General features: G+C 48.7%; 1 protein-coding gene across 2 annotated transcripts in view; it reads right to left on the bottom strand.

The window, feature by feature from the left end:
- Positions 1-26032, bottom strand: part of ATP8B1 (ATPase phospholipid transporting 8B1) — a 135597-nt gene that overhangs the window by 14129 nt on the left and 95436 nt on the right. For both annotated transcript variants that reach the window (XM_037902581.2, XM_037902580.2), the window contains 4 exons: positions 22523-22598; positions 12466-12598; positions 10148-10439; positions 9611-9834 (listed from right to left, as the gene is read on the bottom strand). In XM_037902581.2, coding sequence (XP_037758509.1) covers positions 9611-9834; positions 10148-10439; positions 12466-12598; positions 22523-22598 — 725 coding nt within the window. The remainder of the gene's footprint in view (positions 1-9610; positions 9835-10147; positions 10440-12465; positions 12599-22522; positions 22599-26032) is intronic.

Below are 26032 nucleotides of genomic sequence, written 5' to 3' on the forward strand. Positions count from 1 at the left end.
TCAGATTTTGGTAGGAATGCAGTAGATAATACAACTCTGCTTAATCATGTATCAGAGAGAGGTCCTTGAGTAAGGGCATAGTGTTTAACAAATGTGTGTTCAGAAGACCAAGTGGCCACTTTACAGATGTCAGCCAGGGGAACTTTGCATAGAAAGGCAGCGGAGGTAGCCACAGATCTAGTGGAGTGAATTCTGATGCCGGCTGGAGGCGTCATTTTCTTTATCTGATGAGCACAGTCTGATACACTCAGAAATCCAGTTTGAAAGTCTCTGGTAGAAATAGGTGACCCTTTGGAATGCTCCATGATGGAGACAAAGTCTAGAAGAGTTCCTAAAGGGCTTGGTTCTATCCAAATAGAAGGATAAAGCCCTGCATTCGTCTAACGTATGCATGGTGGATTCAAAAGAGTTTGCATGCGGTTTAGGAAAGAAAGTTGGTAGGTGTATCAGCTCATTGATTTGGAATGATGACTGCACCTTTGGAAGGAATTTGGGGTGTAATCGGAAGGTAACCTTGTCCTTAAAAAATAGCGTATACGGTGGGTCTACCATGGGAGCTGCTATTTCTCCTGCCCGTCTGGCGGAGGAGACTGCCACCAGGAATGCTGTTTTCATAGAGAGGTGTAAGAGGGAGCAAGTTGGTAGGGGCTCGAAAGGTTGTTGAGTCAGGCAGGATAATATTAAGTGAAGGCCCCACGAAGGAGTAGGAGGTTTAATATCTGGATATAGGGATTGGAGTCCTTTGAGAAAACACTTGGTGACTGGATGATCAAAAATAGAGGTATAGTCGATCTCGTCATGAAAAGTTGTAATAGCAGCTAAGTGGACTTTGATGGAGCTGAAAGATAGGCCCGATTGCTTGAGGTCTAATAGGTAGTCAAGTATGATTGGAAGAGGTGCAGAAGTTAGAAGAAGTTGTTTAGGTGAGCATCAGTGTGTGAATCGCTTCCACTTACGGAGGTAGGTGATGCGAGTAGATTGTGTTCTGCTGTGTAGGAGCACTCATTGAACCTGCTCAGAGCATGCTAGTTCATTCTGGGAGAACCATGTAGGAACCAAGCTTTGAGGTGAAGCATGCACAGGTTGGGGTGAAGAAATTGTCCATGTCGCTGCGATAGGAGGTTCGGAGTTGGGACAACGGGATTGGTGGGCGGATTGATATTTTGGTGAGGAACGGAAACCACTGTTGTCTGGGCCATGACGGGGCAATCAGAATTACTGTGGTACGATCTATCTGTATCTTTGTTAGAACTCTGCGGAGAACTGGTATCGGAGGAAAAGCATATAGCAAGTCCTGGTGCCATGGGAACATGAATGCATCTCCCTAGGAATGTTTCCCAGTCCTGCTCTGGAGCAAAATTCAGAACATTTTGTGTTCTTCGCAGTTGCGAAAAGGTCTATGGTTGGGTAGCCCCATATGCGGAATATGTTGTGGATGATCGTCTCATTTATCTCCCATTCGTGATCCCAGGGAAAGTGTCTGCTTAATTCGTTTGCTGTGGTATTCATAGTTCCGGGAAGATAGGCAGCTGATATCCGAATGTTGTTCGCAAGGCACCAATTCCAGAGCTTCATGGCTTCTGTGCAAAGCAAGTGAGAGCAAGCCGCTCCCTGCCTGTTTACACAGAACATGCAGACGATGTTGTCTGTCATTATCCGTACATGTGGTTCCGGATTAATGGGAGGAAATGATGGCAGGCATTGCATATGGCTCAAAGTTCTAGGATGTTTATGTGCAGGGAGGATTCGGTTGAAGACCATAGCCCCTGGGCTCTGTGGTGGGACATGTGTACACCCCACCCTGTGAGGGATGCATCACTAGTCATTATGAGGGATGGAGCATCCTGAAGAAAGGGGACTCCAGATCAGAGGTTGGAGGGAACTGTCCACCATAGGAGAGAGTCTTTGACTCTGAAAGATATGGATAGAGGCTTGTTTAGAGCATGCATATTCGGTCTGTAAACCATGACCAACTGAGCTTGGAAGCACCTCATGTATAGTCGTGTGTTTTGGACCATGAAAGTGCACGAGGCCATGTGACCTAATAGTTGTAGACAGTCTCGAGCAGTGACCTGAAGACCGTTGTGGAGTTTCGTTGCCAATAATTTTATGGTGTTGAAGCGATCGGGTGGGAGAGATGCTATTCCCGTCCGGGAATCGAGGTATGCTCCTATGAACTCCAGGTGCTGGGTAGGAGATAATGTGGATTTGTTTTTATTTGTAAGCCGAGGGATAGGAAAACAATCGACAGTGAGCTGCGTGAATCGAAGCTCTTCGTCGAACATTGAAGTTTTGAGGAGACAATTGTCAAGGTAAGGAAAAATTATGACTCCTTGTTTCCTGAGGTAGGCAGCGACTATGGCTAGGATCTTGGAAAAAACACGGAGGGCGGTGGATAGGCCGAAGGGTAGCATCCTGTACTGAAAATGTGTCGAGCTGTAAAACAAAGGAAACGTCTGTGGGCCGGATGTATAGTCACATGAAAATAGGCATCCTGTAGGTCAAGGGCTGAAAACCAGTCGCCCTGCTCCAGCGCTGGGATTATGGTGGTGTGGGTAGCCATTTTGAACTTTTGCTTTTTGATAAATTTCTTAAGCCGCCTGAGGTAGAAGATCGGTTGCCATCCCCCTGTTTTCTTTTCTGTTAAGAAATAATGAGAATAAAACCCCTTCCCTCTGTGTCGTTCGGGCACAAGTTCCACTGCTCCCAATAGAAGGAGAGATTGTACTTCTTGGATGAGCAGTTGCTCGTGAGAGGGGTCCCTGAAGAGGCACGGGGTGGGTGGGGGAGTGGGTAGGAAGCAAGGGTAGGAAAGGTATCGAATAGCCAGTTGTGACTATCTCTATAACCCACTTGTCGGTGGTAACGTTCTGCCTTTGATGGGAGAATGGTCACAGATGGTGTCCAAAAATAGGGACATGTGGTGTAAGCGCTGAAGTGGGAACATTGTTTTCTAAACCCTCAACCAAGGCTTCAAATCTGCTTATTAGTTGGAGGGGGTTGAGACACCGAGGAATTGGGACGGTGATGCTGGTATCTGGGTCTCTAGCGTTGTTGTTGCTCATGTAATCTATGGAATTGCTGGGTCTATGCAGGGTAGTGTGGATGCTGGTAGGGTTTGTTGCCGTCGAAGGGAAGATCTTCAATGGTATTCTGGACCTCTCAAGGAAAGGAAGAGGAGGATAGCCAGGAACCTTGGCGCATGACCATTGCTGGAGCAGTGTATCTTGCTGCAGTGTTGGCTGCATTGAGGGCTGCTTGAAGAGTGGTACATGAGATGATTTGTCCCTTGGAAACTAGAACTGTGAATTGTTGTTTCTTTTCTTCCAGAATGTCATCAATAAAGTCCATGAATTTGTTGTAATTTTTGTGGTCATATTTTTGCCAGAACGGCAGTATAATTAGCAATGCGAAATTGTAATGTGGAAGATGCGTATACTTTACGTCCAAGCAGATCTAATCGCTTACTGTCCTTGTTGGATGGGGTGGAGTGGGGAAATTGGTGTTTTGTCTTTGGGTTGACTGCATCTACTCACAGTGAGTTTGGTGCTGGATGAGTGAAAAGGAATTCAGAGCGCTTGGAAGGGATGAAGTACTTGCGGTCCGCTCATTTACAGGTAGGTAGGCTTGCAGCAGGGGTCTGCCAGATGGCCTTAGCAGGTTCCAAAAGGGCTGTGTTGATCGGTAAGGCAATCCTGGAAGAAGAAGAGGGCTGCAGGATGTCCGTTAACTCATGTTGCTGTTCAGGAACCTCCTCCAAGTTAATTCTTAACTCACTGGCAACTCTTTTCAAAAGGTCTTTAAATTTTGAGAAATCATCCGAAGTTGTGGGGGGGAGGAGGAAGTGAGGCTTCATCAGGCATAACAACTGGGTCTACTGGGTTTGAGGCAGGTTGTGACTGATCCTGCAGTTGTGATGGTGCTGCCTGATGTCTTACGTCAGTGGCAGGTTCGTCAGCTGGCAGTGCCGGACAGGTGTCGTGGCTGGTAGAGGTAACATAGCGAGTGTGGTCTCGAGGATAAGATGCCCATGGGGCCCAATATTGCCACTGTGGTGGGGAAGGGCATAGGTGGTGCTATCCAGGAATTTACACACCATGGGGCAGGAGCCTGAGAGTAGGATGAGATAATTTTTCTATTACCTCTATTGATTGGGGTCTGAGGATGGGAGATTTGATATGGTGAAAATTCCCCCTGCAGTCCAGCTTCCTCATCACTGGAGGAAGGCTGTCTGGACTCTGACTGAGCATTTGGAGAGAAGTAGGCATTGAGTAGAGGTGACTGCAGGATAGGTGATACCAGCAGGTCTGTAAATTCACTCTGTAAACTGCAGTGCTGGAGCTCCTCTGCGAGGTGAGGGCTGCGCAAGAGGAATCTGCTGTGAAGAAAAATTTCTCTTCACCGGTGTCCCAAGCATTGTTTCACTGCCGGCCAGCTCAGCGGGTGTCGGTGCCGGTGCTGGGAAAGCAACAACAGCCTGTGGGGGTGTCAGACATGTCAGCATGCGTCAGCACTGCTTCCGTCGCGGTGCCGAACAGTGCCATATGAGAGGCAGGCAACTGGAAGCCTGAACCCTTGAACCGGAGCTTTGTGGTGTTGTCGCAGGCAGGTTTCACCTGGCGCCGGAGGAGCCTGGCGTGTCAGAAGTGCTGAGCCGGGGAAGCGGCGGGAGGAAGGTGTAGACCTGCCTGAGGAAGTTTTCTCCCGCGAAGTTCCCTTTGCGGGTGAGAGAAGGTGCCCCCCCTTTTAAAAAAAAAAAGTTTTCTTGTCTCTCTTTGCGGGGGGGGGCTGTGGCGTGCAGTGGAGCCAGAGTCAGTGCCCGGGTCTGAAGCTGACCCTAAGTATTTTTGAAGGAGGAGCAGTTTTAGTTTCAGCTCCCTGTCCTTCCATGCCCTAGATTTAAGTTTGCTGCAATGGGCACATTTTTGGGGGATGTGGGACTCCCCCAAAAATTTTATGCACTTTGCATAGCCATCTGACAGAGGGATGGCATCCTTGCAGGTAGAGCAGCGCTTAAAGCCTGGAGAACCAGGCATGTTGGAAGCAGCTGCCACTGAAAGGAACAAAGAAAAAGGGTTTTTTTTGTTTGTTTGGGGTTTTTTTTTGTTTTTTGTTTTTTTTTAAAGAAAAAAAGATAGGAAATGGTAACTAAGTAACTACTGGTAACAAACTAACTAACTAGAAACGTAATTGTAACAAAGGGAGAGAAAGTCTGTAACGAATCTGCTGAGCTCCGTCTCAGGCCGGGGATGGTAGAGAAGGAACTGAGGAGACGGGTCACGCATATGTACACTCAGAGCGGGGGGGGCAGGCTCTGCGTGTGCGTGACCAGTGCGAGTACTGCTGTAAAAATCTCTGCACGAAGGTGCAGGGACACACCAACACCTAGAGTGGAGCACCCACAGGGACATCTCTGGAAGAAGAACATAAATTAGTGCAAATAATAGTCTTCTATTTGTGCTTTCGACTGTATGATTTATGCGAAATTCAAAAGAAATTTTACTTATTTTAGGTGACAACTCAGGATGGAAAATTACTTAAATTTTACCTCACTGTCCCCAGGCATATATATGTCTAAGTAGCAATGCTGATAAAAAGGGTGGGGAAGGATCCAGGGGTAAGTCTGGTACGCTGTCCTCGGATGTCACTTCAAAAGGCCTGCTTCGAAACTGACGATGGTTTGGTCAGGCCTTGGCCTTGCCCAAATGGGGGATTGGAAGGCTCTTTCCTGCCATTCTGCCCCCACCGCATATAAAAGTCCTGCCTCGTCCGAGGGGGGTAGGAGTGCTTTTTGCGCCTGCTGGGGCTCGAACCGCTGGGTCCTTCACATGGTGGAGGTGAGATACTCACTCCAGTTCTGCTCCTACCCACTCCCCCGACCACCCTTCCCCATCCCTCTTCAGGGACCCCTCTCACGAGCAACTCCTTATTCAGGAGGTTCAGGCGCTCCTCGCCTTGGGGATGGAAGAGGAGGTTCCAGGGGAACTAAGGGGCAAAGGGTTCTACTCCCGATATTTCCTAATCCCCAAGGCCAAAGGGGGCTTCCAGCCCATTCTGGACCTGCGCGGGCTCAACACATTCGTGGTAAAGCTGAAGTTCCGCATGGTCTCCCTGGGCACCATTATCCCTTCACTGGATCCTGGAGACTGGTATGCCGCCCTCGACATGAAGGATACGTATTTCCACATAGCGATTCATCCAGCACACAGGCGTTTCCTGCGCTTTGTGGTCAACCACGAATATTACCAGTTTACGGCCCTCCCATTCGACCTTTCCACAGCCCCCTGAGTGTTCACCAAGTGTATGTCAGTCGTGGCTGCCTTCCTCTGTTGACGGTGGGTGCAAGTGTATCCCTACCTTCATGGCTGGTTGCTTCGGGGCCGCACCAGAGAGCAGGTGCAGGCCAACCTCCCCTCGTCAGGTTTACATTCGAACGGCTGGGTCCCTTCCTCAACGTAGCGAAGTCGACCCTAGAACTGACCCAGAGGATCAAATTCATCAGGGCAGTGCTGGACTCCGTTCAGGCGCAGGCCCTCCTACCAAACTCCCATTTCCAAGCTATCACGGGCAACATTCAAGGCCTTCGGTGATTCCCGACTTCAACAGCAAGGGGATGCCCGAGTCTCCTCGGCCACATGGCTTCCTGTACATACATGACCTGGCACTCCAGGATCTGGTTCCAGCTGTTACAAGTGTGGCTCACCTCAGTCTACAGCCCAGGGTGCAACAACCTGAACTAGGTGATCAGTGTCTTGGAGCAGGTCCTCACCTCCCTCCACTGGTGGTTCGACCCCCGAGTGGTGTGCAGGGGGAGTCCCCTTCCACAGCCCCCATCCTTCCTTGTCCCTGGTCATGGACGCGTCAGCTACGGGGTGGGGAGCACATCTGGGGAACCTTCAGACTCAGGGCCTGTGGTCTCAGGCCGAGCTCTCCCTCCATATCAACATCAGGGAGCTGATGGCGATACGCCTTGCTTGCCAAACCTTTCAGGCACAACTGCAAGGTTGCTGTGTGGTGGTTTTCACAGACAACACCATGGCCATGTTCTACATCAACAAGCAAGGGGGGGCCCTTTCGTCCCCTCTCTGCCAGGAAGCCATTCGGCTGTGGGAATTCTGCATAGCCCGCTCCATTCACCTGGTCACATCCTTTCTTCCTAGGATCCAGAATATGCTGGCGGACCGCCTCAGCAGGTCCTTCCACTCACAGAAGTGGTCTCTCTGACCAGATGTAGTCCACCCCATCTTCCAAAGGTGGGGGTTTCCCCAGGTCGACCTGTTTGCCACAGCAACAGGAAGTGCCAGCGTTCTGTTCCTTCCAGGGTCGCAGCCCAGGCTCCCTCACAGATGCATTCCTGCTTCCTTGGTCTGGTCGCCTGCTCTATGCCGTTCCTCTGTTCCCTCTTGTGCACAAGATCCTGCTCAAGATCCGCAGTGACGGGGCGAGAGTGATTCTGGTAGCTCCAGTGTGGCCTTGCCAGCACTGGTACACCACGCTGCTAGAGTTGTCGGTGGATGATCCAGTCATGTTGCCTCTTCTCCCCGACCTGCTAACTCAGGACCTCAGTCGCCTCTGTCATCCTGACCTATGGTCCCTCCACCTCATGGCTTGGAAGCTGCATGGCTGAACCCCACGGAGCTTCTGTGTTTGGACCCAGCAAGAAAGGTCCTGCTGGGCAGCAGGAAGCCACGTACCTGGCAAAGTGGAAAAGGTTTTCATATTGGTGTGACCAGAGCCGCACACCCCCTGCTCCAAGTGCTGGTGCCCCTCATTTTGGAGTACCTCTTGCACCTGAAACAAGGCCTGGCGGCTTCCTCCATGAGGATTCACCTTGCTGCCATCTCAGCCTTCCACCCGGGCGCGTCTGGCCACTCTGTCTTTGCCAACCTAATGGTTGGTCACTTTCTCAAGATTGTCTCTATCCTCAGATCTGGCAGCCTATCCCTACAAGGGACCTTAACCTGATCCTTTCAAGGCTAATGGGGCCCCTGTTCGAACCGCTGGCCACATGCTCCCTCCTGTATCTTTCCTGGAAGACAGCTTTCCTGGTCGCCATTACGTCAGCAAGATGTCTCTCCGAGCTGAAGGCCCTCACCTCAGAACCGCCTTACACGGTCTTCCACAGGGATAAGGTTCAATGCAGACTGCACCCAGCCTTTCTCCCCAAGGTGGTGTTGGCCTTTCACACTAGCCAGGACATTTTCCTGCCTGTCTTTCACCCGAAACCTCATGCTGCATTCCCTTGATGTCCATAGAGCCCTAGTTTCCTACATAGAGCGCACTAAGCCATTCAGGAAATCGACCCAGCTATTCGTTGTGGTGGTGGACTGGATGAAAGGCCTCCTGGTCTCCTCTCAAGGAATATCCTCCTGGATCACGTCCTTCATTCACACTTGCTATGAGCAGGCCAGGGTGCCGACCCTAGCTCTTACCGCGCACTCCACTAGGGCCCAGGCCTCATCAGCGGCGTTCCTGGTCCAGTATGCAGGGTAGTGACTTGGTCCTCGGTGCATACCTTTGCCTTGCATTACACCATCATCCAGCATGGCTTTCGGTAGAGCAGTGCTACAATCAACATTCCTTAACTCTGACCCCACCAACTAGGTAAAGCTTGGGAGTCACCTAATTGGAATGGATATGAGCAAGCACTCGAAGGAGAAAAAATGGATACTCACCTTTGTAACTGTTGTTCTTTGAGATGTGTTGCTCATATATATTCCAAACCTGCCCCCTTTCCCCTCTGTTGGAGTAACCGGCAGGAAGGAACTGAGGGAGCACTGGGTCAGCAGGGTCATATGTTGAGCACCATGGAGATGCCACTCTAGGGGACTCCACAGCTGACCTGACGGATGCTGCTAGGGGAAAATCTTTCTAATGGCTGTGCACGTGGTGTGCGCGCACACCTAATTGGAATGGATATGAGCAACACATCTCGCAGAACAACAGTTACAAAGGTGAGTAACCTTTTTTTCCACAGTAATAGCTTTTTCAACAGTTCTGGCTACTAACATGCATTCCCAAGCTATTTATTGTTTAGAAAAATAGACCCAAAATTCTCTAAAGTCTGGGACAAAAATATCTTATTAGATAAAACTTGCAAAGCCCAAGTTGTGCTGCAGCTAGTTGACCCTTCCGGGCCTTTTGAAGAGGATAGAAGGGATGTGGTATTTCACAAATAACTAAACTGAGAGACTGAGATTACCAGATGACGTGGTGGGAGAGAAACAATGTTCATGGTTCAGTCATGCTATTGATTTCCAGTTTTATGTTGTAACAGCCAAGTGTACATGGAATTCTTATTATTTACTATATCCTTATTTTTTTCTGCACACATGATAAACTACATTGATCAGAAAAAAGTTAAATTAGCGAAGATTAAGATACCAATAGCACTATAGCTGGAGGTTAACATCTTTCCAAGGCATGAGTAATAGAGTAAGTATGAATTCCATCACAGTGATACAAAAGGCTCTAACATGAACCTGCAAAGGCTGCTTCCTTTAATGCTGTTCACTTAAATTACGTCATCACTTAATAAGTTGGTCTCCATTATTTTGTTTTGGCAAAAAGTAAGTTTATCTAGCTCATGTTAGAAAAGCACTTCTCTTACCTGGGCAGAATAGCCATTGAAGAATGAGTACCAGAAGTGTACTAGTGTAAATGCAAAGTTTTTGTAGAAGAAATAGCGTAGGAACTTGCACATCCTTATATAGGACCATCGGCCATGAACTAATAGTAATCTTTGCAGGTATCTGAATTGTCCAAAAGAATAGTCACTCGACATGACTGCTTGCATGCCTTCTTGTCCACTAATTCCAACACCAATATGAGCAGCTACATTAAATAAAAAAACAAAAAGAAAGAGCACCACATTGAATAAGCAAGGGTTTTATTAAAACAAGATATATTATTCAACAAATAAAGATGCACAGTAACACTCCAGCTTATACAATCATTTAACAATTCCCATTCTCTACTGTAAATTTCTCTGGACCCAAATTATTCTTTATGTATCTAAACAGCTACTTCAATTATTAAAAAGACTGCCTGAACTTGGGGAAAATAGCACTTTCTAATAAAGTGATGCAAGACCTTCAAAAGCAAAAACAAAAAACAAATAGCCAGTGAAGTTTTATAGATGACTTACTTTTGATCATGTTTACATCATTGGCACCATCCCCAATAGCCAAAGTTATAGCTTTCTTATATTTCTTCACCAGCTCCACCACCATGGCCTTCTGTTTGGGAGTTACGCGGCAGCAGATCACAGCACTGCACTCGCATGCCAAGTCTACAAAGTTTCTTTGTTGCTGTTCTTTGTTAACATCAGCTCTCCTTTTACTCCGACTTTGCTTTTCTCTCTCTTCCGCCGTTCTGGGAAATTTCAGTTTTAGAAGTTTCTTCTTCTTCTTCTTCTTCTTCTCTAAAAGGATTTCATTCTGGATAATCAAAGAGAAAGTAATTATTGTCCTTTCTTCGCTATTTAAAGATAGAGTGTTCTAAGGACTGCTCTCATAACATTTTTAAAGTCTGAAATACCTTGATTCTCAACTACATTGTGTGCACTTTTGTAATAGCACCCGAATAAAACTTCTCTGAAGAAAAAGGGGACAGTGAACGTGGTAGGTTTTGGTACAACTTCTTATATTGTAATACTTCTTGCAGAAACTAATGGAAAAAATCCTTTTTCTATCTTCAGCTAATTCATTTTGAAGAATAATATTAGTTTCTGTGGTATAAAGTTGTTTTTTTTTTGCGGGGGGCAGGGGGAGAATGGAAAATGTGATCACCCGGAACACCAAGCTGTCATCATCAAATGCACTGATTTGTACTGGTGAAGTTACTAAAAATTCTGAGCTCCCTCTGAAGCCTAATATTAGCAAGACAGTGAAGCTCATCATATCAGGTATAACCTTTAGGTTTTGATTTATGTTATCCAGTTGAGACACAGATTTATACATGGATTAATAGTCACTTCTAAGCTGAATAGTTTTAGATTTGTTATTTGCTCATCTATCTCCTCCCACTCTGGTTTATATAGAATTCTGCCAATAGGATTCTCACCAATACTTGGATTGCCAACCAGGTCACTTCTTTACTGAAAGTCCTTCAGTGTTTTCTGAACTCTTAAAACATTAGACCCACAGTACAAGGTACCATATGAGCTTCCTTTTATTTCTGACACTTTGTTCACACTTTTGCTCTCAAACATACCCTCTACAGTGGGTCGGGGTTGTGTTCTTGAAAAGGGCCACGAATACTGAAATGACAAATCTAAGTATGTCACCAGTGGCATAGGCAGGAGGGGACACTTGGGTGGGCACCAGGGTGGGCAAGTAATGATGGGGGGCAGAGGGGTAGGAGCGATCTGGCAGCTTCTCCCCCCCTCCAGCGCCCTTGGGGGAAGGGGGAGAGAGAGAAACAAATGATAGATGCTCTGGCCAGGGGCTCCCAGAAAAATGTGGGGGGTCCCCATAAAAATGTGTGCCCCCTGTACCTCCACACGCTCCGCACCACCACCACCCTGATGCGCAGGGCTTGACCCGCTCTGCCTGGGACTCCTGCCAGGGAGCGAGATCGGGGCATGGGGGCTTGTCCTGCTATGTCCAACAGAGGAGCAGAAGCGGGGACTTGCCCTACTCCGCCCAACAGGGGAGCCTGGAGCTCCTTCCAGGGATCGGTGTCAGGGGCTTCCCCACTCTGCCCGGAACTCCTGCCGGGGAGCAGGGATGGGGGCTTGTCCCGCTCCTCCCGGCGCTCCTGCCGGGGAGTGGGGTTGGGGTGCAGGGGCTTGCCCTGCTCCAGAGCTCCAGACGGGGAGCTGCGTTGAGACACAGGGGCTTGCCCCACTCCGGTGCTCCAGCATATACCTTGTTTGAAACCTATAGTACAGTACTGCAAACGACGGATATGCGGATCGGGCCCGATGTGAATCGGAACAAGTTCCCCTATTCATGAATAACAGATATGCGAAACAACAGATAAGGGGGAGACATATACCGGGGACCTCCTGTATTTCAACCATGAAGTAATGACTGCTGTCTGTTCAGAGCACGTTGGGGCTTGAAAGATCTAATTTTGCATCTTTCTGGTTCTTCTTTAGCACTAGACTTTCAGAGTCCCTTGATTACGAATAATTCTAACGTTAGATTGTTCTTTTTACAGAAGATTCTTTTTTGCGTTGATGGTTAAAGTTGATAGATTATGAGAGATATTTTATTGCTTTATCTATTACATTTTCAAAGACTAGTTTTATAGTTTGGCATTTTATAGATGGAGGAAACTGAGGCAGAGAGGTTAAATATCTTTCATCTGGTGCTTCACGGTAGCAATCAAGTGAATGAAGGAGTAGTTAACGATAAGGAACATAAGATTCCAATTTACAGCACTATTAGCCTTTGACCTGTTATGTATCCCAGAAAATTCCCCAAATTGAAGTAAGGGAAAAGTCTGCTTTATACGTACCAGCCAGGAACCAGTGATTATTAAAGCACGATTTCTACCAGATTGAAAGAATGGCTCATTCGTTCTTTGAGAGGAGTTTATATCTGATCCAGCTTTGTTATTCTGGTTTTCCAACCTTGTTTGAAGAAGAGCACTGGAAAATGAATGCAGAGTTTTAATGTAGGTCATCTAAAAACTACAAATACTGCCTATGATTTTTACAGTTACTACTGTAGTGGGCCTATCTATGGGAAACCTAAAGGTAAACTTCAAACCAAGCTAAGTGTGAACTGGTCAGTACTTGGATGGGCCATCTGCAAGAAAGGCATACAGCATATGCTGTAAGAGGAGATTACTCACCCTGTGCAGTAACAGACGTTCTTCGAGATGAGCGTCCCTGTGTGTGCTCCACTTCAGGTCAAGGTACGTCCCAGTGCCTTCGATCAGAGATTTCTACAGCAGTACCCCTAAGGGCTGCGCATGCGCTCTGCCTGCCTCTCTAGCTGCCAGTGTTTAATAGCACGTGTACAGCCCGGGCTCCTCAGTTCCTTCTCTACAACGGAGTGCGTTACGAATTACGAAGTAGAGGGGAGGAGGGCGGGTAGTGGAGCATCCACAGGGACACTCATCTCGAAGAACGTCAGTTACTGCACAGGGTGAATAACCTCCTCTTCGAGAGAGAGAGAGAGAGAGAGAGAGAGAGAGATGTCCCTGTGGGTGCTCCACTTTAGGTGACTGAAAAGCAGTATCCCTTAGGATGCTTGGGACTTCAGATGAGACAAGGAGGCTGTTGACAAGACAGCTCTACCCATTCTGGTGTCGGACGCTGCAGTGTGGATGAGACCATAGTGATTGGTGAAGGTAAGGTTCGATGCCCAGGTAGCTGCCTTGCATGTGTCAGACAGTGGGACATTACGGAGAAAGGCCGTGGAGGTGGAGACAGCTTTGGTAGAGTGTGTCCTAATCGATGTAGGAGGGTGCATTTGCCTGAGTTGGTAACAAAGGCGTATGCAATCAGCAATCCAGTTGGAAAGTCTCTGTGTAGAGATAGCATTTCCCTCTGAGCGCTGAGTAGTAGAGACAAAAAGTCTGGGGGTTTTTCTAAACAGTTTTGTTCTATCCAGGTAAAAGGATAATGCTCTGTGAACATCAAGAGCGTGCATTGCTGTTTCAAAGGCATTAACGTGAGGTTTGGGGGAAAATATTGGGAGGTGTATAGGCTCATTGAGGTGAAAGGAAGAGTGTATCTTAGGTAAGAACTTTGGATGCGTGAGGCATGTGACCTTTTTGCGGAAGAATGTCATATACGGAGGGTCTGCCATAAGCACCCCCATTTCTCCTACTCGTCTGGCAGATGTGATTGCTATGAGGAAGGCGGTCTTCATGGATAGGTGGAGAAGGGAACAGTTAGCCATCGGTTCAAAGGGTTTATCCATCAGGGCTTTGAGGACTAGGTGTAAATCCCAAGGTGCAGCAGGTGGTTTCACGTCTGGGTATAATGTCTGGATACCCTTCAGGAAACTTTTGGTGACTGGATGGGCAAAGACCGTAACATTGGTGGAAGGCGGTGATTGCCGTGAGGTGGACCTTAAGTGACCTCATAGAGAGGCCAGATGTTTTAAGGTGTAACAGGTAATCCAGTATCAGTGGGAATGAAGCAGAAACTGGAGAGGTAAGTTTGTCAGCGCACCAAGATGTGAACCATTTCCATTTTGCAGGTAGGTAGTATGCGTGTTGTGTGTTCTGCTGTGTAGCAAGACAGTGAGCACTTGGTCCAAATATGTTAATTCCGCATTAGAGAACCATTGATCAGCCAGGCCCTCAGGTGGAGATGATGTATGTCAGGGTGAAATAGTTGTCCCCGGCGTTGTGATAGGAGGTTGCTGAGTGGGGGAAGAGGAATGGGTGGCTTGACCGACATGCGCAGGAGAAAGGAGTACCATGGTTGTCTGGGCCATGCTGGGGCTATGAGAATGATGTTGGCTCTGTCTGTTTGTATCTTCTGAATTACTCTGTGCAATAAAGGCATTGGTGGGAATGCATACATAAGAGTTTCGGTCCATGGGAGCATAAAGGCATCTCCCTGTGAGTGTTTCCCCAGGCCTGCTCTGGAGCAGAATGTTGGGCATTTTTTGTTTGTTGCTGTGCAAATAGATCCAGTTGGGGATAATCCCAGGTCTGGAAGATGTTGGAAAGAATGGTGTTGCTGAGTTCCCACTCGTGCTTTATGGGGAACGATCGGCTGAGCTCGTTTGCGGTGGTATTCTAAGAACCTGGCAAGTATGAGGAGGAGATATGGATGTTGTGTTGAAGGCACCAGTTCCAAAGTTTTACCACCTCTGTGCAGAAGGAGTGTGACCAGGCTCCCCTCCGTCTGTTGACATAAAACATGCACATGATGTTGTTGGTCATGATTCGACTTCAGCGGTTTTGGATGATGGGAATGAAATGGAGGCAGGCATTGCATACGGCCCTGAGCTCTAGCAAATTTATGTGAAGCTGGGTTTCCGAAGCGGCCCAGAGACCCTGAGTGGTGTGGTGGCCCATGTGTGCTCCCCATCCTGTGAGGGATGCATCTGTGGTGATGGTAATTGAAGGGGGATTTGTCAGAAGGGAATCCCGATGCAGAGGTTGATGGGAGAGGTCCACCACAGAATTGAGTCCTTGACTTTCTGGGGCATAGTTAGTAACTTGTTTAGCCTATGCAAATTTGACAGAGCCAGAAGAGTACCCAGAAGTCACCTACTACAGGACAGGCCCAACAAAGATAATAACAGAACGCCACTAGCCATCACCTTCAGCCCCCAACTAAAACCTCTCCAATGCATCATCAAGGATCTACAACCTATCCTGAGGGACGACCCATCACCCTCACAAATCTTGGGAGACAGGCCAGTCGTTGCCTACAGACAGCCCCCCAACCTGAAGCAAATACTCACCAGCAACCACACAACCGAACCACTAACCCAGGAACCTATCCTTGCAACAAAGCCCGTTGCCAACTGTGCCCACATATCTATTCAGGGGACACCATCACAGGGCCTAATAACATCAGCCACACTATCAGAGGCTCGTTCACCTGCACATCCACCAATGTGATATATGCCATCATGTGCCAGCAATGCCCCTTTGCCATGTACATTGGTCAAACTGGACAGTCTCTACGTAAAAGAATAAATGGACACAAATCAGATGTCAAGAATTATAACATTCACAAACCAGTCAGAGAACACTTCAATCTCTCTGGTCACTCGATCTCAGACCTAAAGGTCGCAATATTACAACAAAAAGACTTCAAAAACAGACTCCAACGAGAGACTGCTGAATTGGAATTAATTTGCAAACTGGATACAATTAACTTAGGCTTGAATAGAGACTGGGAGTGGATGTGTCATTACACAAAGTAAAACTATTTCCCCATGTTTATTCCCCCCCCCCACTGTTCCTCAGACATTCCTGTTAACTGCTGGAAATGGCCCAACTTGATTATCACTACAAAAGGTTTTCTTCCACCCCCAAACCCCCCCGTCCCGGCTCTCCTGCTGGTAATAGCTCATCTTAAGTGATCACTCTCCTTACAGTGTGTATGATAACACCCATTTTTTCATGTTCTGTGCATATATAAATCTCCTCACTGTATTTTCCTCTGAATGCATCCGATGAAGTGAGCTGTAGCTCACGAAAGCTTATGCTCAAATAAATTGGTTAGTCTCTAAGGTGCCACCAGTACTCCTTTTCTTTTTGCTTGTTTGGATTGTATACCATGCCTAGCCAACCCTGAAGGCATCGCATGTACAGGTGAGCATTTGCGACCACAAATGTGCAAGCGGCCATATATCCTAATAGCTGTAGGGAGTCTCGGACTGTAGTCTGTGGGCTGGCACGTATCTGGGTAATAAGGTTGCCCATTGTCTGGAATCTGTCCTGGAGAAGAGATGCAAGACCAGTGGTGGAATCGAGGTGGGTGCTGATGAAGTCGATTTGTTGGGTAGATTGTAAGATAGATTTATTTTTGTTTATTTGCAGGCCCAAGGTGCGGAAGCAGTGAAGGGTTGCAAGAGTTGCATGGTTCACTTCTAACTGTGTAGGAGACTTGAGGAGACAATTGTCCAGGTAAGGAAATATGAGGATCCCTTTTTTTCCTGAGATGTGCTATTACAACAGCTAGCATCTTGGAGAAGACACGTGGTGTGGTGGAGAGGCCAAATGGAAGGACTCTGTATTGGTAGTGTTGCGCTCCCAGAGCAAACCTGAGAAAACGTCAATGGGCAGGGTGGATAGAGACATGGAAATATGCGTCTTGGAGGTCGAGGGTTGAAAACCAATCTCCTTGCTCCTGTGTCGGAATTATCATTGGGAGAGTAACCATCCGGAATTTCTGTTTCTTGACGAACTTGTTCAAACGTCAAAGATCGAGGATAGGGCGCCAACCGCTGTTTTTCTTTTCTGTCAAGAAGTAGTGGGAGTAAAACCCTTTCCCTCTGTGTTGAGGGGGTACCTCCTCTATTACTCCGAGACGTATGAGGTGTTGTACCTCCTGACAGAGCAATTGTTCGTGAGAGGGGTCCCTGAAGAGGGACGGGATGGAAGGGTGGGTAGGAGGTAAGGAAAGGAAGGGGATGGCATAACCCAATCTGATAATTTCCAGGACCCATCTGTCTGTAGTGATGGTTTTCCAGTTGGCCAGGAACGGATGCAAACAGTGTCCAAAGAAATGGTTGGTTGGAGTTGGCGCTGGAGATGGTGCGAGGTTTTCTATAACCTCAATCAAGACTTCAGATTTGTTTATTTGGGTTAGGAGGGTGGGTCGCTGTTGTTTGCGGAGGGAGACGTCGTTGGTTCCTGGGCCTATGTCGTTGTTGTGTATCATATTGTCTTAAAGGTGGATGTTGCACAAAGGTGTGGTAACACGGTTGTTGGTATAGCTGATATCTATATTGTCTCTTCTTTGAGGCAGGTGTTTGGATGCCTAAGGATCGGAGTGTGGCACGTGAGTCCTTCATGGAGTGAAGGACTTCATTGGTCGTAGAGGCGAAGAGCTTATCTCCATTGAAGGGGAGATCTTCAACCGTATTCTGTATCTCCTTCGAAAAGGAGGAAGAAGCAAACCATGAGGCCTCCTGCATGACGACGGCCATGGCTGTGGATCTGGCCGCTGCATCCACAGCATCGAGGGTGGCTTGAAGAGCTGCCCAGGAGATCAATTGGCCCCTGGACACCACTGCTTTAAACTGTTGTAGTTTATCCTTCGACACATCATCAATAAATTGCATTACCGTAGCATAATTTTTGTGATCATATTTTGCTAAGAGCACCGCATAGTTCACCAATCTAAATTGCAAAGTGGAAGAAGAATACACTTTGCGGCCGAAGGAGTCCAGTCTCCTGTTATCTTTGTCCGATGGAGTGGATTGGAAGTGTTGGTATTTGTTTTTCTGATTGGCTGCATCGACCACTAACGAATTAGATGATGGGTGCGTAAATAGATGGGACAAAATGTTTGCAGTCCAGTCTCTTGCTACTGGGTGTTATTGTGACTGGGGTCTGCCAAATAGTTTTTGCAGGTTCCATAATGGCCCCATTAATTGGTAGGGCTATTTTGGAGGATGTCTGTAAGCTCGTGGTGTGTTTCAGGTACCTCCTCCAGGGTAATCTTGAGCTCTTCCGCTACTCTCTGAAACAACTCTTGAAAATGAGCGAGCTCATCAGTAGTGGGAGGTGGTGGGGGTACCATGGCGTCTTGTGGTATTATCGCCGTAGAGGTGGTGTGTGGGACAGTGTCCTCTGTAGGGGTGGCGGCCACTTCAGGTCTTATCTGGGTGTCAGTGTAAGCCAGCAGTGGGGAAGGTCTGACAGCCCGTGGAACACCTGAGTGTGGTTTGGTGTCGGTCCATGGACCCCAGTGTGGCCACTGCCCCGGGTGTGAGCATAGTCTATCCAGGGATAGCCATACCAGTGTGGATAGCCATGAGGATATTGAGATCATGCTGTAATGCGTCTCCCAGTTGTAGGTAACTGAATCTGGGGAGAGTATTGAGAGGAAAACATCTGTTCATCGTATTCCTCTTCCTCCCACACTTCATTGGAGGGGCTTGAAGTGGTAGGGGAGTACTGATAGTAGGGTGCTAAAGGTCTTGTGATAGACTGGTGCTGAGAAGAGGAGACTCAGGAGCACGGGACATCCTTAATTCCTCTGGCTGTAAAAACTGCGGTGGAGCTGACTGACCAGGAGTTGGTGCTGGTGTAGCTGGTGGAGGCAGAGTCCGCTGGGGCATCTGCTGGTGCATCGAAGGGTGTCCCGGAGGCGGAAGCTGGCTCAGCAGAGTAGGTGCCCCTGAGGCCGGCACTGTAAGGGAGGCTGGAGACTGCAGGAGGCTCGGTGCCAAGAGCGGCGGCTGCAAAAGCGGCGCTACATGATCAAAGGACGGTGCCGCAGCCGCCGCTTGTATTCTCGGCACCGTGGCAGCTCTCAGCACCATAATGACAGAGGTGGCTGAGGGAGAGCTGAAAGAGGCGGACAACTGAAAGCCCTGAGCCTTAGCACCATGTAGCGGGGCAGCTGACCCACGGTCGATGCCTGAGATGCCTGCTGAGTGAAAGGTACAGAGCCGCGGAGCGGCAGTTACCGGAGACAGGAGAGCCAGTTTTAACTTCTTCCCCGAGGAATGGCTCCCGAGGGGGAGAAGGAAGCTGGCCGTTTTTTTTTGCTTCGGCTTTGCCGCTGGAGGGTGTCTCAGAGGTTTGCTGGCCAGGGTCAGACGCAGGTCTGAGAGAGTTTTCCAGGAGCAGCATTTTAAGTCTGAGCTCCCTGCCCTTGTGGGTCTGCGCTTTCAATTCGATACAGTGGACGCATTTTTGGGGTACATTAGACTCCCCCAAACAGTGTACACACTGTGAACGCCCATCTGAGGTGGGGATGGCATCATTACAGGAGGCGCATCTCTTGAAGCCTGGGGAGCCACGCATGTCCATAACCGCGGAGGTTGGGTTGTTTTGTTTTTGGGGTTTTTTTGAGAAATAAATGTAACAGTTAATGTAACTTATCTAAATAGTAACTCTAATGACTAAAAACTATCTAACTAAACTGAGAAACAAACTAACTAGCTAATCTGAAAGAGCACTGCTGAACTCCGTCTATAGCCGGGGACGGTAGAGAAGGAACTGAGGAGCCTGGGCTGGTCATGCGCTATTAAACACTGACAGCTCGAGAGGCAGGCACAGCGCGTGTGCAGCCCGTAGGGGTACTGCTGTAGAAATCTCTGATCGAAGGCGCTGGGATGCACCTTGACGTGAAGTGGAGCACCCACAGGGACACTCATCTCGAAGAAGTGGTTAACAACTCAGTGGGTGGCATTCTGAGTCAGTATTGCTCCAAAGCCCTAACACAAAGGGTAATCTGCATTGCCCTGATACTGATAATATCTTTCAAATTAAATGAAAAGGGAAAATCCTGGCCTCTTATGGTTATTAAAAATTGCATGGCACTTTTTATAAAAGTAAGAGTGTTAGTTGTGGTATTCTGGACAAATTCCAACTCGGTGATTATAACTTGATATCTTAAGTTTCCCCATTCTTGTAAATTTGTTTAGGGGAAAAAATCTTCAATTTCTGCTGTAAAATGTTGTGTTGTGTTGCGTTGCTATTTCTGTGAAACAGTTGCTATATTTTCATACTAGAGGTTACTGTATTATGGTGGTGGATAAAGATATTACATGTCTTAACTATAGATAGCTTCTACAGTCTGTAATGTATGTTAGGAACTTTCTGGGTGAAAGGTGCTACACAAGCCTCAGTTCTCCTAACTTAGGGAAGTACTTACGCAAGGTGCTGAAATGAGTTATTTAGTTATTGTGATAGAATCAAGTTTATAAAGCCAACAATGGTTGGCTTATTACCACCACTGTATTTAAAAGACATGTTTCTTCCTGATCCACAGTGAGTAGGGCCCTACCAATTCACAGTCCATTTTCGTCAATTTCATGGTCATAGGATTTTAAAAATTGTAAATTTCATGATTTCAGCTATTTAAATCTGAAATTTCCTGGTGTTGTAATTGTAGGTGTCCTGAGCCAAAATGGATTTGTGGGTGGGGTCACAAGGTTATTGTACTGGGGCTGTGATACTGCTACCATTTGTGGAAGTAAAAAAAGGGATAAAGGGGATTTGGAAGCAGACATCTTAAGTGTTCTTAGGAATAGAACAGGAGCCAGGCTAACTCTTACTCTAATAATTCGAGACTTTAAGGCAGGGCGTGGGCGAGTGGGAAGTGAGTGGGAAAACTGTAAGAGATGCTGTTTTGACCTTGTGTTAGATAAGAATGGAACACAGACTGTAGCAGGAGCTGCTGAGAAAAGTAAGATATCAGGAAGGAATATGTCTAAACAAGACGTGGCTGTTGATCATTATTGTATGCAACAAAAGGTATAAATGCTTGCCTTAATTGTTTGTCTGGTGGAAGGGGGAATCCCGTGCGCACTCTCCCCCTTGCAATTGCTTGAGAATAAATTGTCTCTGACTTGTTGCAAACAACCTAAGAGTGAAGACTGCGTTTTTCTTCCACACATGACTTCTGCGCTGCTGCTGCTGGAGGCAGCGCTGCCGTGAGAGCTGGGTGGCCAGAGAGCAGTAGCTGGTGGCTGGGAGCTCAGCTCTGAAGGCAGAGCTGCTGCCAGCAGCAGTGCATAAGTAACGATGGCATGGTATGGTATTGCCACCCTTAATTCTGCACTGCTGATCGCGGGTGCTGCCTTCAGAGCTGGGGGCCTGACCAACAGCCACTGCCCTCCGGCCACCCAGCTCTGAAGGCAGCTGAGAAGTAAGGGTGGCAATACCATGACCCCCCCCTAAAATAACCTTGTGACCTCCCCCACAACCCTCTTCTGGGTCAGGATCCCCAGTTTGAGGAACACTGGTCTCCCCCCTGAAATCTGTATAGTATTGTGCAGGGGTCTCAAACACACGGCCTGTGGGCTGCATGCGGCCCACAGAGTTATTTGCTGTGACCCGCCAAGCTCCCCATGCCCTTCCCGCCTCCATGGGTGAAGGGAGCTTGGCAGCAGAAAATAACTCACCACCCCCTTCCTCGCCAGCGCACCGCATCCCCATTCCTCTGCCTACCTCCAGGCGCTTCCCGCTGCCAAACAACTGTTTGGTAGCACTTAGCGCTTTCCAGGAGGGATGGGGGAGAAGCGGGGAGCCGCATGTTCAGGGGAGGAGGCGGAGAAGAGGAGGGGCAGGGGCAGGGGCAGGGATTTGGGGAACGGGTCGGAATAGGGGCAGGGAGGGGGCGGAGTTGGGGTGGGGACTTTAGGGAAGGGGTTGGAATGGGGGCAGGGAAGGGGTGGGAAGAGGTGGGGCGGGGTGGGGCCTCATGGAAGGGGTGGAGTGGGGCAAGGCCAGGGGCAGTGGGGGAGGGGTGTCATTGATGTGGCCCTCAGGCCAATGTACTAGTCCTCATGTGGCGCTCGTGTTCATTTGAGTTTGAGATCCCTGGTATAGGGTAAAAGCACACAAGACTAGATTTCACGGTCTGTGACACATTTTTCATGGCCGTGAATTTCATGGCCGTGAACCTAACAATGAGTAGGTTGCCTTGGTAAACTGAAATGCAAAATAGTTAAAAAAAAAAAAAAAAATCCACACACCACAGCATAACTGAATATTGGCCACTACTGTGGCTACATCCGTGCTACAAACTAGGAGCGTGATTCTCCTTGCTGATATACACATACTTGCACTAGCTTGATAAGGGTGTGTATTCTGCATGGCTCAGCCATGCCTCCACCGCTGCTACCCATGCTACCATGGGTATACTGCTATTTGCACTCACACTGGCTTGCTAGGAGCAAGCACAATTATGCATACACGAGCAGGGGAATCACACCTCCAGCTCGTAGAGTAGACACAGCCTGCGTCTCAGTTACACTGCTAAGGCACTGTAAGCACCACTATAGAAGGAATCAAAGGAGACAGCCAGATAAAGAAAGAAAGCCACAGGAACAGTGTGCTTACTTAGAATATTTTGAAATTTGAGATTTTAAACTCCTACACAAAGAAATGTTGTATGCTTGTAACTTACCTGATATCCTCTCCATAGCAGATCGTAGTTTCATCTGTTAAAAGTTCACAAGAAAATCCAATGTTTTCAGCAGTTTCTGTAACAAACAAAGTCACATGTTAGTTCGATTCTTTAATGAATCATTATTAAGGCTGCGAGTTTGTCACGGAGATCACGTATTCTGTGATTTTCCACGGCTTCTGCAGCAGCCAGTGTGCCTGGCTCAAGGGTAGCTCAGGCAGCCCCTACACCTGCAAGCATCACCCCTCAGCTCCCATGGGCTGTGGTTCCCAGCCCACGGGAGCTGCGAAGCCAGTGCTCTGGGCAGGGGCATTGCGCAGAGCTGCCTGGCCACGCCTCCACCTAGCAGCTAAGTCAGAGGGATATTGCCTTCCGGGGAGCCCCCCTATGCAAGCGCCGCCCAGAGCTCATCTCACCCCATCCCACGACCCAGTCCCCTGCGCCCTCCCACACCCAAACTGCTGCTGCTGGCGGGGAGGGAGGAGCGGAACCTAGCAGGAAGCCTGCTGGCCCTGACAATCCCGCCCCCCAGCACCAGTAGGGGTCCCGGGTTGTGAGCCGCTGCCCACCGCCCACCAAACACCTGGGCTGCCCTTCCTCAGCACCTATGGGGCCCCCGGGCAGTCCTCCCTGTCCCAAGTTTTATTCACGGGTATTTTTAGTAAAAGTCATGGACGTCACGGGCCATGAATTTCTGTTTACTGCCCATGACCTGGCCGTGACTTTTACTAAAAATACCCACGACTAGAAAGTAGCCTTAATTATTGTAGATAGTGATTAATAGTACTCTGGGGCTTTTTAAATGACTTGAAGATTCAAGTTTCAGCACAGCAAGTTTGCGGTCAGTAAACCTCAATACAGTGCTACCTTTCAACTGACTTAATTAGCCATATGTAGGATAATTGACCAATCTATCTACAAAGACTCCATCCTGTCTCAAGAAACTCTTACTTTTCAAAGAAATTTTAAGATAAAATTTCAAATGAGAAAAACACAAACAGAACAAGTAAACTGGCAGGCTCCTCATTAAACACTGAAGTAGGTACATAAATACAAAAATGTTGAATAATGGTTTAACTTAAACTAAGAAGAAGAAAGTGCAATTATATCTAATGGAAAAGTCACAGTATGGTTAGATATTTCAAGGGTCTCAGTACAGTGGTTGGTATTATTAAATATGCTACAATAATTAGGTAAACAAAAGCAAGATCACTGAAGATCATTGTATTTGTAGGTTCTATTTTTCTTTAATTGCAACCTTAAAAATACAATAGTATCTCAAAGATTATGTCATCAAATTCATTGCACCTTTAAATTAAACTAAACAACATTAATAAAGCAGTTATTAACGACTGCACAGCTAGCACCACCTATTAAGACGGTCTGACATTTCCCATTATAAGACCTTGTTTTTAGTTGCTTTTAACTTTGTGAAAGTGTTTGGTAGGAAATTTTCCACACTGGTTGTCTGCGTCAGCCTGCCTTTTTTTTTTTGTGGTTTTTTTGTTTTGTTTTTTTAAACCTGAACAGGCCACCTGTTTCAGACAACAGGGCTAGGGGAAAATAATAGAGTGTGTGGTCCATGTTATATTCTTGAGAGTTTAAAAAAAAAAAAAGTTCTAGCACCCCCAAATGTAGCATGGGGTGGCCTTTTGCATAAGGGATATGACTTTTGCCATCCCTATGAATATCTGTCCAAAACAGACTCATTGAAAAAGTCAGTTTGCACATGCTCAGATACTTGCCAGAGTTTAATTTTAACAGCTAAAATCTCTAAAGATTCCATCCTAACTGAATAGGCTTCTTCCTCCCACAGCTCCTATGTGTGACAGAACTGTGCATGCACCATCCCCACAGACTGACTAAGCATGCTACAGCTTAGGGCTATATAGGGCCTTCTTTAGTGCAGTGGTCTCCAACTTTTTTAAGCCCAAGATCACTTTTTGAATCTAAGGACAAACCAGGATCTACCCCGCCGATACCCCAAGGCCCTGTCCCTGCCCCAAAGCTCAGCCCCACTTATTCCATCCCGCCCCTCTCTGTCGCTTGCTGTCCCCCACCCTCACTCACTTTCACTGGGTTGGGTTTTGGAAGGGGGTGCAGGCTGTTGGCTAGGGCCAAGGGTGAAAGTAATTTAAAGGATTTACCGTCCTGAGTGGGGGCATGGCCTCAACAGGAAGAGAGGCGTGGCCTCAACTGGAAGAGGCGATTTAAAGGCCCCGTGGCTCTGGCTGGGAGCCCCGGGGCCTTTAAATCACTGCGCTGCAGAGGCGGCTGGGAGCTCCAGGGCTCGGGGTGAATTAAAGGGACGGGGCTCCGGCCGCCTCAGAGCTCCGGGCATTTTAAATCCCTGCTGGAGCCCGGCTGCCAGAGCCCCAGGGCTCTGGCAGCCGGGCTCAAGTGGGGATTTAAACGACCCGTAGCGGTAGCAGGACTCTGGCGGCGCTTTAAAGGGCCTGGAGCTCTGGCAGCGGGACTTGGGCGGGGGCTGCCCGCAGTGGCCGGAGCACCGGGCCCTTTAAATCCCCGCCTGAGCCTGGATCCGGCAGCTGGGCTCCAGTTGTGCTTTAAAGGGCCCGGTGCTCCTGCCACGGCAGGGAGCCCTGGGCCCTTTAAAGCGCCGCCCAAGCCCCGCTGCCGGAGCTCCAGAGATGATTTAAAGGACCCAGGGCTCCCCACAGTGGCAGGAGCACTGGGCCCTTTAAATCACCGCTGGGGAAGCTGGTCTGGTCCGGCACGGCGTACTGGCTCTTGCTGGTATGCTGTACTGGACCGCACTGGCTTACTTTCACCTCTGACTGGGGTCGAGGGGTTCGCAGTCTGAGAGGGGGCCCTGGGCTGGGGTGCAGGAGGGGGTGAGGGGTGCAACCTCCAGCAGGGAGTTTGGGTTGCAGCAGGGGGCTCCAGGCTGGGGCAGAGTATTGGGGTGCAGGAGGGGATATAGGGTGCTGGCTCTGGGAGGAGGGGGGTCAGGGCTGGGGCAGGGGGTTGGGGTGCAGGAGGTGGTATGGGGTGCAGGCCCTGGGAGGGGGGGTCAGGGCTGGGACAGAGTGTTGAGTGCAGGAAGGGGTACAGGATGCAGGCCCTGGGAGGGAGTCAGGGTTGGGGATTGGGATGCAGAAGGGGGGTTGGGATACAGGAGGGAATATGGGGTGCTGGCTCCAAGAGGGGACTCAGGGCTGGGGGTTGGGGTGCAGGAAGGGGTGTGGGGTCCTGGATCTGGGAGGGGGCTCAGGGCTGGGGTGCGGCCTCCCGCCGGGCAGCACTTGCCTCCAGCAGCTCCTGGTTGGTGGTGCAGTGTAGCTGCTGCTAAGGCTGGCTCCCTGCCTACCCCAGCCCCCCACCACTCCTGGAAGGGGCCAACGTGCCGCTGCGGCCCCTGGGGGAGGTGGTGGGAGGTACGGGGCTCCACGTGCAGCCCCTCTCTGCAAACACTGCCCGTGCAGGTCTCCTGGCCAATGGGAGCTGCGGGAGCAATGCTTGCAGGCAGGAGCAGCACCTGGAGGGAGA

The sequence above is a fragment of the Chelonia mydas genome, chromosome 5 (assembly GCF_015237465.2).
Source record: "Chelonia mydas isolate rCheMyd1 chromosome 5, rCheMyd1.pri.v2, whole genome shotgun sequence".
Lineage (NCBI taxonomy): Eukaryota > Metazoa > Chordata > Testudines > Cheloniidae > Chelonia > Chelonia mydas.